The sequence below is a fragment of the Electrophorus electricus genome, chromosome 14 (genome assembly GCF_041902795.1).
Source record: "Electrophorus electricus isolate QZ-2024a chromosome 14, ASM4190279v1, whole genome shotgun sequence".
Lineage (NCBI taxonomy): Eukaryota > Metazoa > Chordata > Actinopteri > Gymnotiformes > Gymnotidae > Electrophorus > Electrophorus electricus.
The window spans coordinates 10,546,817-10,560,734 of NC_137510.1; the positions used below are offsets into that span (position 1 = coordinate 10,546,817).

The 13,918-nt window shown below is 49.5% G+C and overlaps 1 protein-coding gene across 12 annotated transcripts in view; it reads left to right on the forward strand.

Annotated features, from left to right (window-relative positions):
- The window catches only part of pard3aa (par-3 family cell polarity regulator alpha, a), a 277,492-nt gene that overhangs the window by 90,198 nt on the left and 173,376 nt on the right, over positions 1 to 13,918 (forward strand). For all 12 annotated transcript variants that reach the window (XR_014117080.1, XM_035531035.2, XM_081696953.1 and 9 more), the window contains one exon: positions 2,580 to 2,757. Coding sequence is in view for 10 of the 12 variants with exons in the window: in XM_035531035.2 (XP_035386928.1) it covers positions 2,580 to 2,757 (178 nt within the window). In the remaining 2 variants the exon portion in view is untranslated. The remainder of the gene's footprint in view (positions 1 to 2,579; positions 2,758 to 13,918) is intronic.

The following is a 13,918-nucleotide window of genomic DNA, read 5'->3' on the forward strand; positions in this document are numbered from 1 at the left end:
ATCATCAGGGTCCTGGAGAAGATGAGCAAGTTGATTCTGGATGGTTGCCCTCAACAAAAGAAGCAACATTTGCAAAAGAAGAGCGTGTCCCTCCGTGTCCCTCCGTGTCCCTCCGTGTCCCTCCGTGTCCCTCCGTGTCCCTCCCGTGTCCCTCCCGTGTCTTCCGACATCCGTTTCTGGATTAGAGAACGCCCACATACAGATGCGGAATCACTGGGCTCTCAAACCAGTGAAGGGGCGGGTCTGTTTTTTAAAAAGGTTCGCTAGATCACGGGAAGCTGCACCACCTCCAGTGCAAGCACTGGCACTTTGTTGATGGAACGGTGGTATGAGAGCAGGCAGGGGGTGCCGGAGGACTGGCTGCGACCGCATTCACCACCACGACATGAGTCATAAACGCTGCATGATGGGTAAACAGCAGCGCATCTGCTGATGAGAGCCGCCCTATACACCAGTGAAGAGCTTTGAGAGAAATGAGACAAGAGAGGCATGATGGAGTGTGTGTGTGTGTGTGTGTGTGTGTGTGTGTGTGTGTGTGTGTGTGTGTGTGTGTGTGTGTGTATCTGTGTGTCTGCGTGTGTCTGTATGTGTGCGCTTGCTTGGTGCTGCGTGAATAGCCACTTGTCAAGAGTTGTGAAAAACACAATTTCATGTCAAAGCATTCAGAGCTGTGAGATTGATATCTTGAGTTTGGTCCTAAAGCCATGCTTGGGGAATAACAATTGCCTTAGGAGAACCGTTCTGTGTGGCCATTCAGACGAAGCTCTTGTTCACCGATAAACCTCTGCAGACATTGGCTGCAAGAGGGAGGAATGAGGGAGAAAATTTAAAGTTACGCTCCCATATGCACTTTGTGGTAGAGCCTTATAGGTGGTGGTGTTAGAGGTGAAGCCTCTAACAAAATCCACCAGTTTATTTATTCTGGTCTCATAGCCTTCTGCGTCTCTGCCTAGGGTAACTGGGGGGAGGTTTTAGAATCTCAAGTAAAAAAAAAACTCTCCATCGGGAAGTCCCATGTGATCCTAAACGATTTATCGCGAATCCAACATTTTGGAACATTTGTGTTGTGAATCATGCTCGTGAGATGATGGTAATGCAGATCAGGGCGTGTTGACGCGGAAAAGAGAAGATGATGAGGAGGGTGGTGAAGGGTGATGCAGATGAAGAGGCTTCTGTAGATCTCGGGGGAGTTCAACTGCTGGGCCTCACCTAAAAAAGCCTGGGAATCCATGGCAACTGCCACAAGATATTAAAGGAAATGTCAAGCAAATTACACACACACACACACACATGCACACACACACACAGAGAGAGAGAATATAACAGCGTGGTGCAATTATCTTTAGTGTATTTAGTTAATACCCTTTAATTGGACTTAGGAAACAAACGAGATGTCACTTTGAATTAGATTTATTGTAAACCATATGCCCAATTAGAGAGAGAGAGAGAGAGAGAGAGAGAGAGAGAGAGAGAGAGAGAGAGAGAGAGAGAGAGAGAGAGAGGGAAATGTTGAGTGAAATGTGTGGCTCAAGGAGTGGCACTGACTGTACACACACACACACACACACACACACACACACACACACACACACACTGCCTGTCACTGTAGATTTTCCACTGTGGGCTGTTTCTCTTTCTCTCTCTCTCCCCCCTCATTCCGGTTTTCCAATTTTGTCTGGAGTTGAGGCAGTATTACAGAATACACACACAGCCTGCTTGGCCAGGGGTGTTTGATATTCGCCCGTCGTGCATGACCGTGTGGAGAGCCTAATTTTTCTTTTTCTCACTGTTCACAGTCTCTTCACAGTATTTGTATGCCTGTGTGTGCGTGTTTGTGTGTTGCCAGCACCGCGTTAATCTGGTACCTGGGCATCTCGAGTTGGCGTGGGGATTGGGCAGTAGCAGCAGGGGGCAGCGTGGCACAGAGCACTGGCCCAGGCTGGTGTGAGGTTGGCACTGGCAATGTGTTCGTGGGAGCACCATGACAGTGGCACCTACTAAAGGTAGAATAGATGAAAGCACTGAAGGAGCAGAAAAAGGAGTGTGTGTGTGTGTGTGTGTTTGTGTGTGTGTGTGAGAGAGAGAGAGCATGCACACTCTCATGTTTGTACTATTTTCTAGTTTCTGCTCACGCTGTGCCTTATGATGACTTTGAGAGGCTTGGTGGCCTCCAGATGGCCTTGCTGTAGGATTTATCACTATAGCTTGTATGTCTTACCCAAGCTGGCAGGCTCACTTAGGAGTGGCAAATGACGTAAAAACTGTCTGTGAGGTGCTCGGGGGTGGGGGGAGCCAAAACAAAGCGAAACAACTACCAACCCAGCTAGCAGGAGTGTGACATGGGGAGGTGTTACATGCCATCACCGCAGAAGGGCCTGCATGGCAGCTTTGTAGCGCCACAGACAGCCTCTACTCTCCCGGCTTGATCCGTTCATCCGTGTTTTCACGCCGAAGGACACCAACCTACCCCTTCACCGACAGCCTCCTCTAAAACTCCGACGCGCTCGCATACGTCAGCAGTGCCGAGTAAGTGTCACGTGCGGGATGTGTTGGTAATAATCGTCTGTGGTCTCTCCCAGCTGGTGGCGGTGTACGATGAGCAGGACCCACACCACGGAGGTGATGGCACCAGCGCCAGCTCCACGGGTAGCCAGAGCCCGGATGTGTTCAGCAGGGTGAGCTCCGGCAGCCCGTCTGCCTTCCACCCCTACCAGAATAGCAGCGAGATCGAGGTCACGCCCACCGCCCTCCGTGCCAGTGAGTCTCTCCAAACACACACACACACACACATACACACTGCCTGGTCAAAAAAAGGTCATCACCTGGATTTAACTAAGCAAATAGGTAAGATCCTCCCATTGGATAATTACTGCATAGGTGATTTGTTTCAGCTGGCAACAAGTTATTTAACCCTAACTGATGCCGTGAGCAGCTTCTTATTTGTTAAAACAACTGTGTTGAAAGTCACATCCTGTGGTTGTGGAAAAGATGTTAATCTGTTTCAGAAGGGCCAAATTATTGGCATGCATCAAGCAGAGAAAACATCTAAGGAGATTGCTGAAACTACTAAAATTGGGTTAAAAACTGTTCAATGCATTATTAAAAAGTGGAAGGACAGTGGGGAAACTTCATCTTCGAGGAAGGAATGTGGTCAGAAAAAATCTTACACGTGTGGTGAAATCCAATTGTAGAAAAGCAACAGTAGAACTCAGGGGTATGTTTAATAGTGAAAGTAAGAGCATTCCCACATGCACAATACGAAGGGAACTCAAGGGATTGGGACTAAACAGCTGTGTAGCCTTAAGAAAACCACGTGTCAGTGAGGCTAACCGGCAAAAATGGCTTCAATTTGCTAGGGAGCATAAAGATTGGACTCTGGAGCAGTGGAAGAAGGTCATGTGGTCTGATGAGTCCAGATTGACCCTGTTCCAGAGTGATGGGCGCATCAGGGTAAGAAGAGAGGCGGCTGAAGTGATGCACCCATCATGCCTAGTGCCTACCGTACAAGGGGGCAGTGCTATGATCTGGGGTTGCTGCAGTTGGTCAGGTCTAGGTTCAGCAAAGTTATGTGCCCAAAGAATGAGGTCAGCTGACTACCTGAATATACTGCACAACCGGGTTATTGCATGGATTCCATGGATTGTTTCTTCCCCGATGGCACGGGCATATTCCAAGATGACAATGCCAGGATTAATCGGGGTCAAATTGTGAAAGAGTGGTTCAGGGAGCAATGAGACATCATTTTCACACATGGATTGGCCACCAGACCTGAACCCCACTGAGAATCTTTGGGATGTGCTGGAGAAGACTTTGCGCAATGGTCCAAATCTCCCATCATCAATACAGGATATTGGGGAAAATTTAATGTAACTCTGGACAGAAATAAACGTGACATTGCAGAAACTTGTGGCAATGATGTCACAGCGAATACGTGCCGTAATCAAAGCTAAAGGTGGCCCAACGAAATATTAGAGTGTGTGACTTTTTTTTTTTTTTTTTTGGCCAGACAGTATACATATACGCATATTTAAACACACACACTCGTTCACATAAGGGTAGAGATCAAAGTAGTAGCATGGTAAATGGGAAATTTTGTATGTTATGTATAAGAGACTGGTAGCATTGAGTGGGACATTTGAATTGGCTGGCGGGACGCATTTCCAGAGAACTATTGGAACAAGGTCACTTAAACTGAGACTGAGAGAACCATAGAAACAAGCTCGCTCAGACAAAAGCAGAAACACGGAAATGAGCTCACTCAGAGAACCACAGAAATGAGCTCACTCAAGCAGAAAGAGAACCACAGGAATGAGTTCACTCAGACACTGACACAGGCGCCCACAACCATAGAAGCAAGCTCACGCGCACACACACAGCCCCACAGAAACAAGCTCACTTAGACATGCATGTGCGCACACACACACACACACACACACACACGCACACACACACGCAACCACAGAAACAAGCACTCAGACACGCACACACTCGCGCGCGCACGCACACACAACCACAGAAACAAGCTCACTAAAGCGATCTGGGAAGGAGATGTCTGTGAACTAAGATGACCTCCCGAAAGGCTTACCCACCCACCCGGCCCTGTTCTGGACTGCCGCCGCTCCTCCGGGCTTGAGCCCGCGCTGGGACGACTTTGGGGCAGCTGCTTCAGTGTGTTTGCTGCACTGATCGGATTCATGGATACCTGTGTGTCGCGTGTGAGCTGCAGAGGAAATGTGAAAAGAACGGCATGTGTTTAGGGTTTAGGACGGCGCTCGCGCGGCGCTCGCGCTCATTTCCCCCAAGCGCCACATAGTGAATGCCAAAGTTTCACATGTTACCAGGCTATTGGACCATTGATGCTAGCACTGTGGGAGGTTAGAACTGGAGGACACCCAGTGTGTGAACTCGCACTCTGATCGCAGGACTGTTGGCAGGATACCGTTCTCGTGTGCGCGTGCGTGTGTCCGTGCGCGCGCGTGCACACATGCATTCCTCACTACTGAGCAGATCAACACGACTCATGTTTCCTAGCAGTGTCCCTGTGCGGTGATATGAGTAGACTTTGTATGGCACGCATTCTTTGTGCAATGCTTTGTTGGAATCGTTCCACAGCAACACTAACGTCAATCGAAATTCCAGCACAATGTTCCGAATCCCCTTCTGACTATACCGTTGAGGTATATCTCCGTGGTCGTGTAGCGCTGTAATGACAGGTCGGACTGATGGCTACTACTGATCATTTAGCTCTGATCGGATTAGGTTAGAACCAGGTTCTGTTCAGACGGTGTGTTGTGATTTGCTTGAGCTTGTGAGGGCCCTGACAGCTCAGCATGGCCATATCACCTATTAATGAATGCCTATCTTCAGGTGTTCTAGTGTTCTTCGGGGACAGAGCCGTTCACCTCTCGCTCAGCGGCTTTCTCCTTACTACCTATGCTCCTCACGTCATCTCTCCCTAATCTGGATCGACAGCAATGTCCTCACACACTCGCACAATCACACACTTGTACAACTACATGCAGGTTCACACGTTCTCGTGCTTACACAATCTTACCTTTTTACGCACACATGCAGTAGCACAAGTACACAGAGCTACACTTGTGCTTAGACACGCTCTCACTCAAGCACTCTCGTATGCACAGTCGCACAAATTTTGGTATTCACAAAGTTTGCTGGTTCAGTTTTTATGGTAGCAATTTGCATTAACTCTAGATTGTGAAGAGGGATCAGATGAATTGCAATTAATTTCAAAGTCACTCCTTGCCATGACAATTAACTTAATCACAAAAATTACTGCATTCCAGCCACTGCGTTTCAGCCCTGCCACAAAATGGCCTGCTAAGATCATTTCAGTGATCTTGTTAGCTGAGGAGAAAGTGTTAACGAGGACGAGGCTGATATCACTCTGTCATGCTGATTAGAAGAGCAGGCTGGTTGCTTTAAAAGGGTGGTGGTGCTTGAAGTTTTCTTTGGTTACCCATGGTTACCTCCAAGGAAACACATGCAGTCATCATTGCATTGCATCAAAAGGGCTTCACAGGCAAGGGCATTGCTGCTTGTAAGAGCACCTAAATCAACCATTTATAGATACATCAAGAACTTCAAGGAGAGTTCAATTGCAGTGAAGAAGCCTTCAGGGCGCCCAAGAAAGCGCCGGGACCGTCTCCTATAGAGGATGCAGCTATGGGATCGGGTCACCACCAGTGCAGAGCTTGCTCAGGAATGGAGGAATACAGCTGTGAGCGCATCTGCAGTCATAGTGAGGCGAAGGCTTTTGGAGGATGGCTTGGTATCAAGACGGGCAGTAAAGAAGCCACTTCTCTCCAAGAAAAAACATCAAGGACAGACTGGCATTGTGCAGGAAGTATCGGGATTGCACTGCAGAGGACTGGGTGAAGTTATTTTCTCTGATGAAGCCCCCTTCAGATGGTTTGGGACATCTGGACAAATGATTGTCTGGAGAAGACTACCATGAGTCCAATGTCATGCAAACAGTGAGGCATCCTGAGACCATTCATGTGTGGGGTTGCTTCTCATCCAAGGGAGCGAGTTTGCTCAAAAATTTTGCCTAAAAACACTGCCATGTAGTATAAGGAAAGGTATCAAAACATCGTCCAAGAGCAACTTCTCCCACTGGTCCAGGAGCAATTTGGTGATGAACAATGCTTTATCCAGCACGACTGAGCACCATGTCAAAAGACAAAAGTGATAATCAAGTGGTTCATTGAACAAAACATTTAAATTTTGGGTCCATGGCCGGGAAATTCCCCAGATCTCAATCCCATTGAGAACCTGTGGTCAGTCCTCCAAAAGAGGGTGGACAAACAAAAACGCAGAAACTGATCAACTCCAAGCACTGATTAGGCAAGAATGGGCTGCCATCAGAAGCTGATATCCAGCATGCCAAGGCGAATTGCAGAAGTCTTGAAAAAGAAGGGTCAACACTGTAAATATTAAGTCTTTGCTTAAATTGGATGTATTTGTCAATAAAAAGTAAAAAAAAAAAAAAACCTTTTAGTACCTCACTATACCATATAAACATCTGACAAAAGTCTCTTTAAAAAACCCCAAAAACTAAGGCAGTAGTAAACTTTGTGAAAACCAGTGTGTGTCAGTCTCAAAGGTTTTGGCCACGACTGCACACACATACTTTCTCTTTGACTCTTCATGCACAAGCTCATATGAGCAGTGTGACTGCGTCTCTAAGATGTGTTGCTCATACAGGTCCGTGCGCCTGCTCCATGCCCCTGTCCAACGTCTCCTGCACGCCTGGCCGTCCCTGTGCCAGGCCATGGGCATAAAAAAAAAAGGACTGCATATATGTATTTAAAAAACAAAAAACAAAGATGAGGTCAAGCATAACCGAACAAGAAATGAGATGTAAATTGCAGTAATGAATGCAATTAGCTTGTAATTATGTGAAATTAAGGCTCAGATTGACTTGCCTCGTAGGAAAACGCAGAAAGAGAGAACTTTCAAGCTTTGAACCTCCATCATCTGGCCTTGAATCTCAGTCAAGTAAACTGAGACCTGATTGCACTTCAGAACAATGAGGCCCTCGGTTTCCTAGTCAATATTATAGAGATGCAGTTAAAGCATTATTAAATCACACAGTTCCTCTGATTCCACATGTGTTTTAATATGATGCTGCCATTTTGCTACAATGCTTCAACGCTTTAATCCTGAGCAAAGGCGATACCTCGCGACTGGCCTTCTGTAGCTGGACTCCCTCTCTCTCTCACTTGTTCATTATGTGCTGCGCAATGACCCTTCACCTCTGTCCTCCCTTACTCCAGGTTTTCACAAGCACATCAACAACTCACCATGATCAACCAAACCGATGCTACCCAGCATGACCTCACCGGGAGCCAAACTCTCGCTACCTAGCACGACATCACCAGCAGCCAAAACCATACCAAATTCAACGAGCCCTTAACACAAAACTGTCTCAAAGTTTCAAAGTCGTCCGTGGTTTCCGACAGCGCCCAGGATTGTTGCACAGGATTTGATCAGCGGGTTTAGCATCTGTTTGCACCGCGTTTACCCAACAGAGGGGGCCGCCGCGTGCCGAGTGGCTGCCTCGGTGCCCTGCGGGAGCTCTCCGTGGTAGGGGAGCGAGCCCGGGGGGCGTTCCTGCCAGCAGGGCACGGTGCCGGTGACGCGCCTGCCTCAAAGCCCATTAGGCGATTGCCTGCAGGGAAAAGCATGGCCACCTGCGGACAGGCCGGCATTTAGCTAATCAATGGCCTTTGTGGCTGGCTGCCGGGACGCCTCTCTCCCTCCTGGATGGAGATCTGCAAGATGCCATTAAAGAAGGACATGGAGGGACACTGTGGCTGCACACAATCGCAGTGCTGTCAGTGGTCTGTCTGTCTGGAGAGCACAAACCCCTCCTTATGGATTTTTTTTTTTCTCGCGCTGACGGGTAGGAGGGTCAAGATTGACTGAACTGTTTCAAAAGATTTTCTTTTTTTCGTTATTTTCTAAAGTGGCGATAACGTTTTCAGAAGTGGAGATCGCTAACACTTTATGAAGTTTTCTGTGTCCTTTATTTAAACTTTGTCTCATTGATCTTGCTCTCTCCTCCTGCACCTTTCCCTCGTTCTTTTTCCGGTCCAAAACATTTTCTTCGGCGTCGCGAAGTTAAAGCGGGAGCTGGCAGGACTGAGGCCTCTGAAAGTTGCTCTCTGAGGAGCTGTTGTTTCCCTCGCTGTAGCTAAAGAGGGAGCGAGGGCTCATGGAAATGGCGGTAAACACTCCTTCTGCCTTTAAATACCACCCTTAAACACCACAGCCTGGCCCCAGAAGCCCACTCTAACTCAGCTCTCCCGAGGCCTTTCAGGGTCAGAGTTTATTAGTTCTGGCTTCTCCAGGCCTCTTCTAATAGAAACGCGAACATGGTACAAACAAACATATGGGGTCAGACAGGGAAAGGGAGAGTGCATGTGAGCGAGAGAGAGAGAGAGAGAGAGAGAGAGAGAGAGAGAGACTGACTTCATGGCTTGTGTAGGCTGCAGGCTTGCCTAATTCAAGCTATTAGTCATAAAACCATAAAAGTGCCAGAGTTTAATCTAATGCTTATTATGGCTAATTGTTGTAGCCGTTGACACCATTAAATGGATAAAGACCCAATTCAGTAATGAAGTGTGATGCGCGCAAGTGGGTAGAACACCCCCCAGCACTGGTGGGAGAATATTGCTGAAAGATTGTGTTTAGGGAATGGACGTAAGCGTGTGTGTGTGAGAGAGGAGTTGAGCTGCCTGTGTGAGCAGTAAAGGGTTAAAGCCGCTCACTCACTCTGGGTGAACTTTTTGGCATGTTGGAACTGCATCAGAGCTTTTCCTCCTCCGTCTCCACACATTTTAATGCCTCTGTCACAGTGCATTGATTTAGTGTGATCACAGGTCGTACATCATCCTGCAGATCACCTGCAGGCTTCTAATCCACCTCCCCGCTCTGCCCCTCCCTCCGTGCTCCGCCACAAGCCGAAGGCGACGCGCTCGCTTCGGAACGTGCGGAGCGGAGTATTTGGAGAAGTGCGCTCGCGAAACCCACAGGGAGCCAGCCGAGGAAGTGCCGCAGGCCAGTCGCGCTCCACCTGCCACCGACACCACCACCACCCCAACCCAGCGTCGTTAGCGATGTCGCACGCGACATCAGCATTCCGGGCTCCCTAATTCAAACTGCCGATTACAAAGGCACCCATGCTCCTGGCGGCGGGGGAGGGGGGCCCCGACACCGTCGCGAAGAGGCACCCAGGCTGCAGGCTGCGTGCCACACGATTGCGTTAGGACGCAGAAACTTTGCATTCTGGGAGACTTCTCTCTCGCGTCGCTCCTCCGCTGTGTCGCGGGGCCGGAGTGGATCTGATTGGGTTCAGCCTTTTCAGACCTCTCATTATCTTCCGAAATGACTCGATGCAATCGCTTTACGTTTCATTCCCCACCTGCCTGTGCCGCGGCCAGCCCGGAAATCAGGGAGTTATGGTATTCTTCTCAAAGGCTATTTTCACTCACCCTTTAGTTCACGGGGAATGAATCTATTGTCTGAAAAAAATCCCATTAAAATGACTTGATGGCTTTAGAGCCTTCTCAGATACAGATGGAAATTTGTCATTTCCAAGTGTTAATTAAATGCCAATTACTTGCATAGCGCTGTAGGTAGGCGTCCATGTTTGTCGCGGGGGTGGCGTAGCTGGGTTTGGGGCTTTAATGCTGCCTCATCACGTGTTGGTAAGAAGGAGAGAGCAGCTGTGATTTAGCAGGATCTGGGATGATTGGTGGCTTGCTATGAGGTTGTGGCTGCTGGGAGTGGCATGTCAGGAGTGATGCTTTTCAGCTTTGATCTGCAGGATGGGTCTCTCCCGACAACGACACGCTTCCTCCTCCGAGCTCTGCTACTGTGGGGCAAAGGGACTTCAAATCTGAGGAGTGTGTACCCATAGAAACACACACACACACACACACACACACACACACACACACACACACACACACAGTTTATGCCTAAAGTCCCCAGCACTGGCCTCTGGCACCAGTAGCAGACTTGGTGAAAAGGTAACCCTTTGAATTACATTCTCTTAATTGGAGCATTGCATTTTTCATAAACTTGGCTGTAGAAAGACTCAGAAGGGTTATTATTTTTGTACTTGGGTGAGGTTGAGGGAGTGGAAAGGACATGACTGGTTGAAACATGGTGAAGCCTGCTAGAGTTGCCTGCGCGTTCACCTGTCTTCTCTTGAGTTATGGGCTTTTTTTTTTTTGTTTGTTTGTTTGGTGTTCCTTCTTTTTTTGTGGCATTGCTGAGCCATCCATTTTATTACACAGATGGTCATGTCTAGACTATCTAGATGATTAGCAATGGCGCGTACCTTTTAGTTTCGGGGAAAAAAACACGGGTTACAGGTAATTAAGGCGAGTGCTTTTTTGGCTTCAGGATCGTGCCTTTGATCTTGAGAGAACATTTCCCCATTTTTTGTTATTATTTTAGTAGGTTGGCTCCATCTGCCAGGTCTCCCGTACGGCGCTGGTCCCATCCAGTGCCCACACACTAACGTATCTGACAGCGTCCATGGCATGAACGAGTCCTGCCACTCCGGTTCCTTCAACACCCCCCGAACGTCTTTGAAACCCGATTCCCTCCTTAATAGGCTACTTCCAGCAGGTATTTTAGCTCCATTGATTAAAATACTGCATAGATCATTGATTCTCTGCAGGCCCACTGGGATTGGCTTGGTGTTTTATTTGATTGCTGTTCGGGTAGTTTGTCCGTCTTCGCCATATGCTGAACATTCCTCCGTGAGGTAAAGTTTGCCTTAGTTTTCCCCCAAAAATAACGCTCGAGTTAGTATGTGCAATAAAGAAAAGCTGTTTAATAAATTGGTGCGTGTATGCATGTTGGTTCTCCACACTTCTCTTCCAATGCCATTTCCCCATTGTTCCGTGTTGACGCAAGCACTCTGAATCACAGTGGAGTCAGTAGGGGATTAATTGTGTCGTGACAACCGTTGTCACATTGATGAGCCCAAATTAGAGCAGCAGAAATTGGCTCCCGATGACATCACCCTGGGATTTCTGGAATGTGATGACATCACAGCAGGGGCTTCTATATCCTGATGGCATCACAGTAGGCCTCTGACGTCCGGATGGTGTCACAGTAGGACAGCTTGCTTTCCCAGACCCGTTCGGACCGCTCTGGCTTCTCGCCGGCCCCCGGCGTGAGCTTCAGCCCAGTCCAGCCCCTCGGACTCCGCCTGGCTGGCCCGCGGCTTGCATCCCGGCCCCGCAGAGGCGGATGTCTCGTCGCGCAGGGGCCGATTCGGAGTCCGCCGAGGCCCTGCTCCTGCTACAGACACTTCTTTGTACCCCCCACGCCGCGCTCTCTCTCAAGCGGAGTCTTTTGCTTTTCGGTTTGATCAGATATGAAGACTGGGGTATTCTCCCACCCCATGCTGCAATGTCCGGTTAGTGGGACCAAAAGCCTGTTTGAAATAAACATGCTTCCACTTTACCTCACTGGATGACCTCCTTTGGCGGAATGGGCGTGTCATCCCTTCCACAGACCTCTTCCCGGTCCTCCAATACTGTGACGCGCAGTAGCCGATCGGGATATTTGGGTGTTCCAACAGCTGTGCAGGTGTTGCCTTGCAGAACGTCAGTCAACAGCATCAGGCAGGTGAACAGGTAACGGAGAGCAGAAGCTCAAAGAAGGGACCCCTGCCGGGCCGACCGCAGGGAGACCTCCGTACGCCGCGGTGCTGCCTTCAGGGGAGGAGACGTCACACGACCTTAACAAGGGCTCACAAAGTGAATGTGCCTCGTACGTCAGTGACTGGGGAAAGTTTGAGATGTTAGTCACGACAAGGAATGTGATGTGGGGAGTCGAATGGGCGAGCAGGACTCAGCCGTCATGTGCGGTTACATGGATGTTGTGTTTATGGCTGCTTTTGGGATCGGCTCGAAGTCTCAGCGTAGCAAGTCTGTGAACAAAGCTACTGCTTAGCCACAGGCAAGAAAGAGCGAGATGGCAGGTGAAAAAAGAACGAGCTAGCTGGTGATTTGTTGCGGTATTAAACAAAACCATCGCCCTATCGGCAAAGCTAAATTTCACCCCGCGTCGCATCCTTCAACCAGTTATTCTTTCATTAGGTTCATCCCTGTCTTATCTTGAGAGGCATCGTGCCCCACTTAAAAAACAAAACAAAAAACCCCACTTCCCCTAGGGACTTTTCCGTGACCTTCGCACTGTTTTTTTTCAGTGACGCAGTGCGCTGGAACGGGAGCAGAGCAGCGGGCACTGGTTCCATGCCGGGGCGTGTGGTTAGCAGGTCGCGTCCTGCTCCAGGGAGTGAGGCAGCTGTTTCACTCAGCTGCCCCGGCCCGGACGCCGGGGTACGGAGGCCACCGCGTGTGGGGGCGAACTCCGCCCTTCCGTCGACGCGCGCCTGTTCCCCGCGCCATCCCCGCCTTCCGGTGAACGGCGCTGATGGGTTCCCACAGCGCCGCTCCGTTTTCTGTCCCCAGGTAGCCCCGTAAAGCGCCCGGAGCCGGCGTTTCTAGAACGTAGGCCTTTTCGGCGTTGCGTCTGGACAGGGAGACGAGGGCGACGCCTTCCCAGGCCGAGAGGAGAAGCACTGCGGCCTTCGCCGACGCCCGCTTGAAGCGGGATCCGGCGGGATCCGGCGGGATCCGGCGACGCTTCCTCATCCTCTTTCTTTTTCTCACATGTTGTCTCACCCTCTCCTTCCCCCTCCTGTCTCTCACTCTTTTTGCGCTCATGTTTTCCCACTGAGTTCGTCCTCCTCTTACGCCTGTTTCTCGCGCGCTCTCTCGCTTACTTCCTTCTCTCTCTCCCTCTTTCTCCTTCACTCCGCTTCTCTCTTTCTTTTTCATGCCTATTTGTAGTATTTCTTTCTCTCTCTCTCTCTCTGTCCCATCCTTGTGCCCCCGTGGTGCCTTTGTCTACCGGTGCTGCAGCAAAACCTTGCGCCCTGTCGTGCTGTCTAAGCCACGCCCCCCCCCCCCCCCCACTTCAAGCCCCGCCCCTGTGCCCTGTGCCGGGTCACATGCCTCTGTTCACACAGGGAGAGGAATCTCAGCGCCGCCATCATTAAAGTGCTCTCCACAAGCACTGATTCACTCTCTAAGTTCACTCCCTCTTCCTGCCGATGGTCAGTGATTCATTTGGGCTTTTCTGCTCTCCTCCCCTGCATAAGGGGCAGCCTCTGAGTGCTTTTAAGTCCCTTGGACTCCCGTCTTGAGTCAAGATCTTTTCTTCCCTTGGGGAGAATGCAAATGCAGGTTAGGCTTTGGTTTGAAGAGGTCCCCTCTCATAAGCTCCAGGGACATCAGTACGGGCACAGTGATTGGCGCTTAAAAAAAAAAAAAATGTTAAGTCGTACCAAAGAAATTATTTGAAT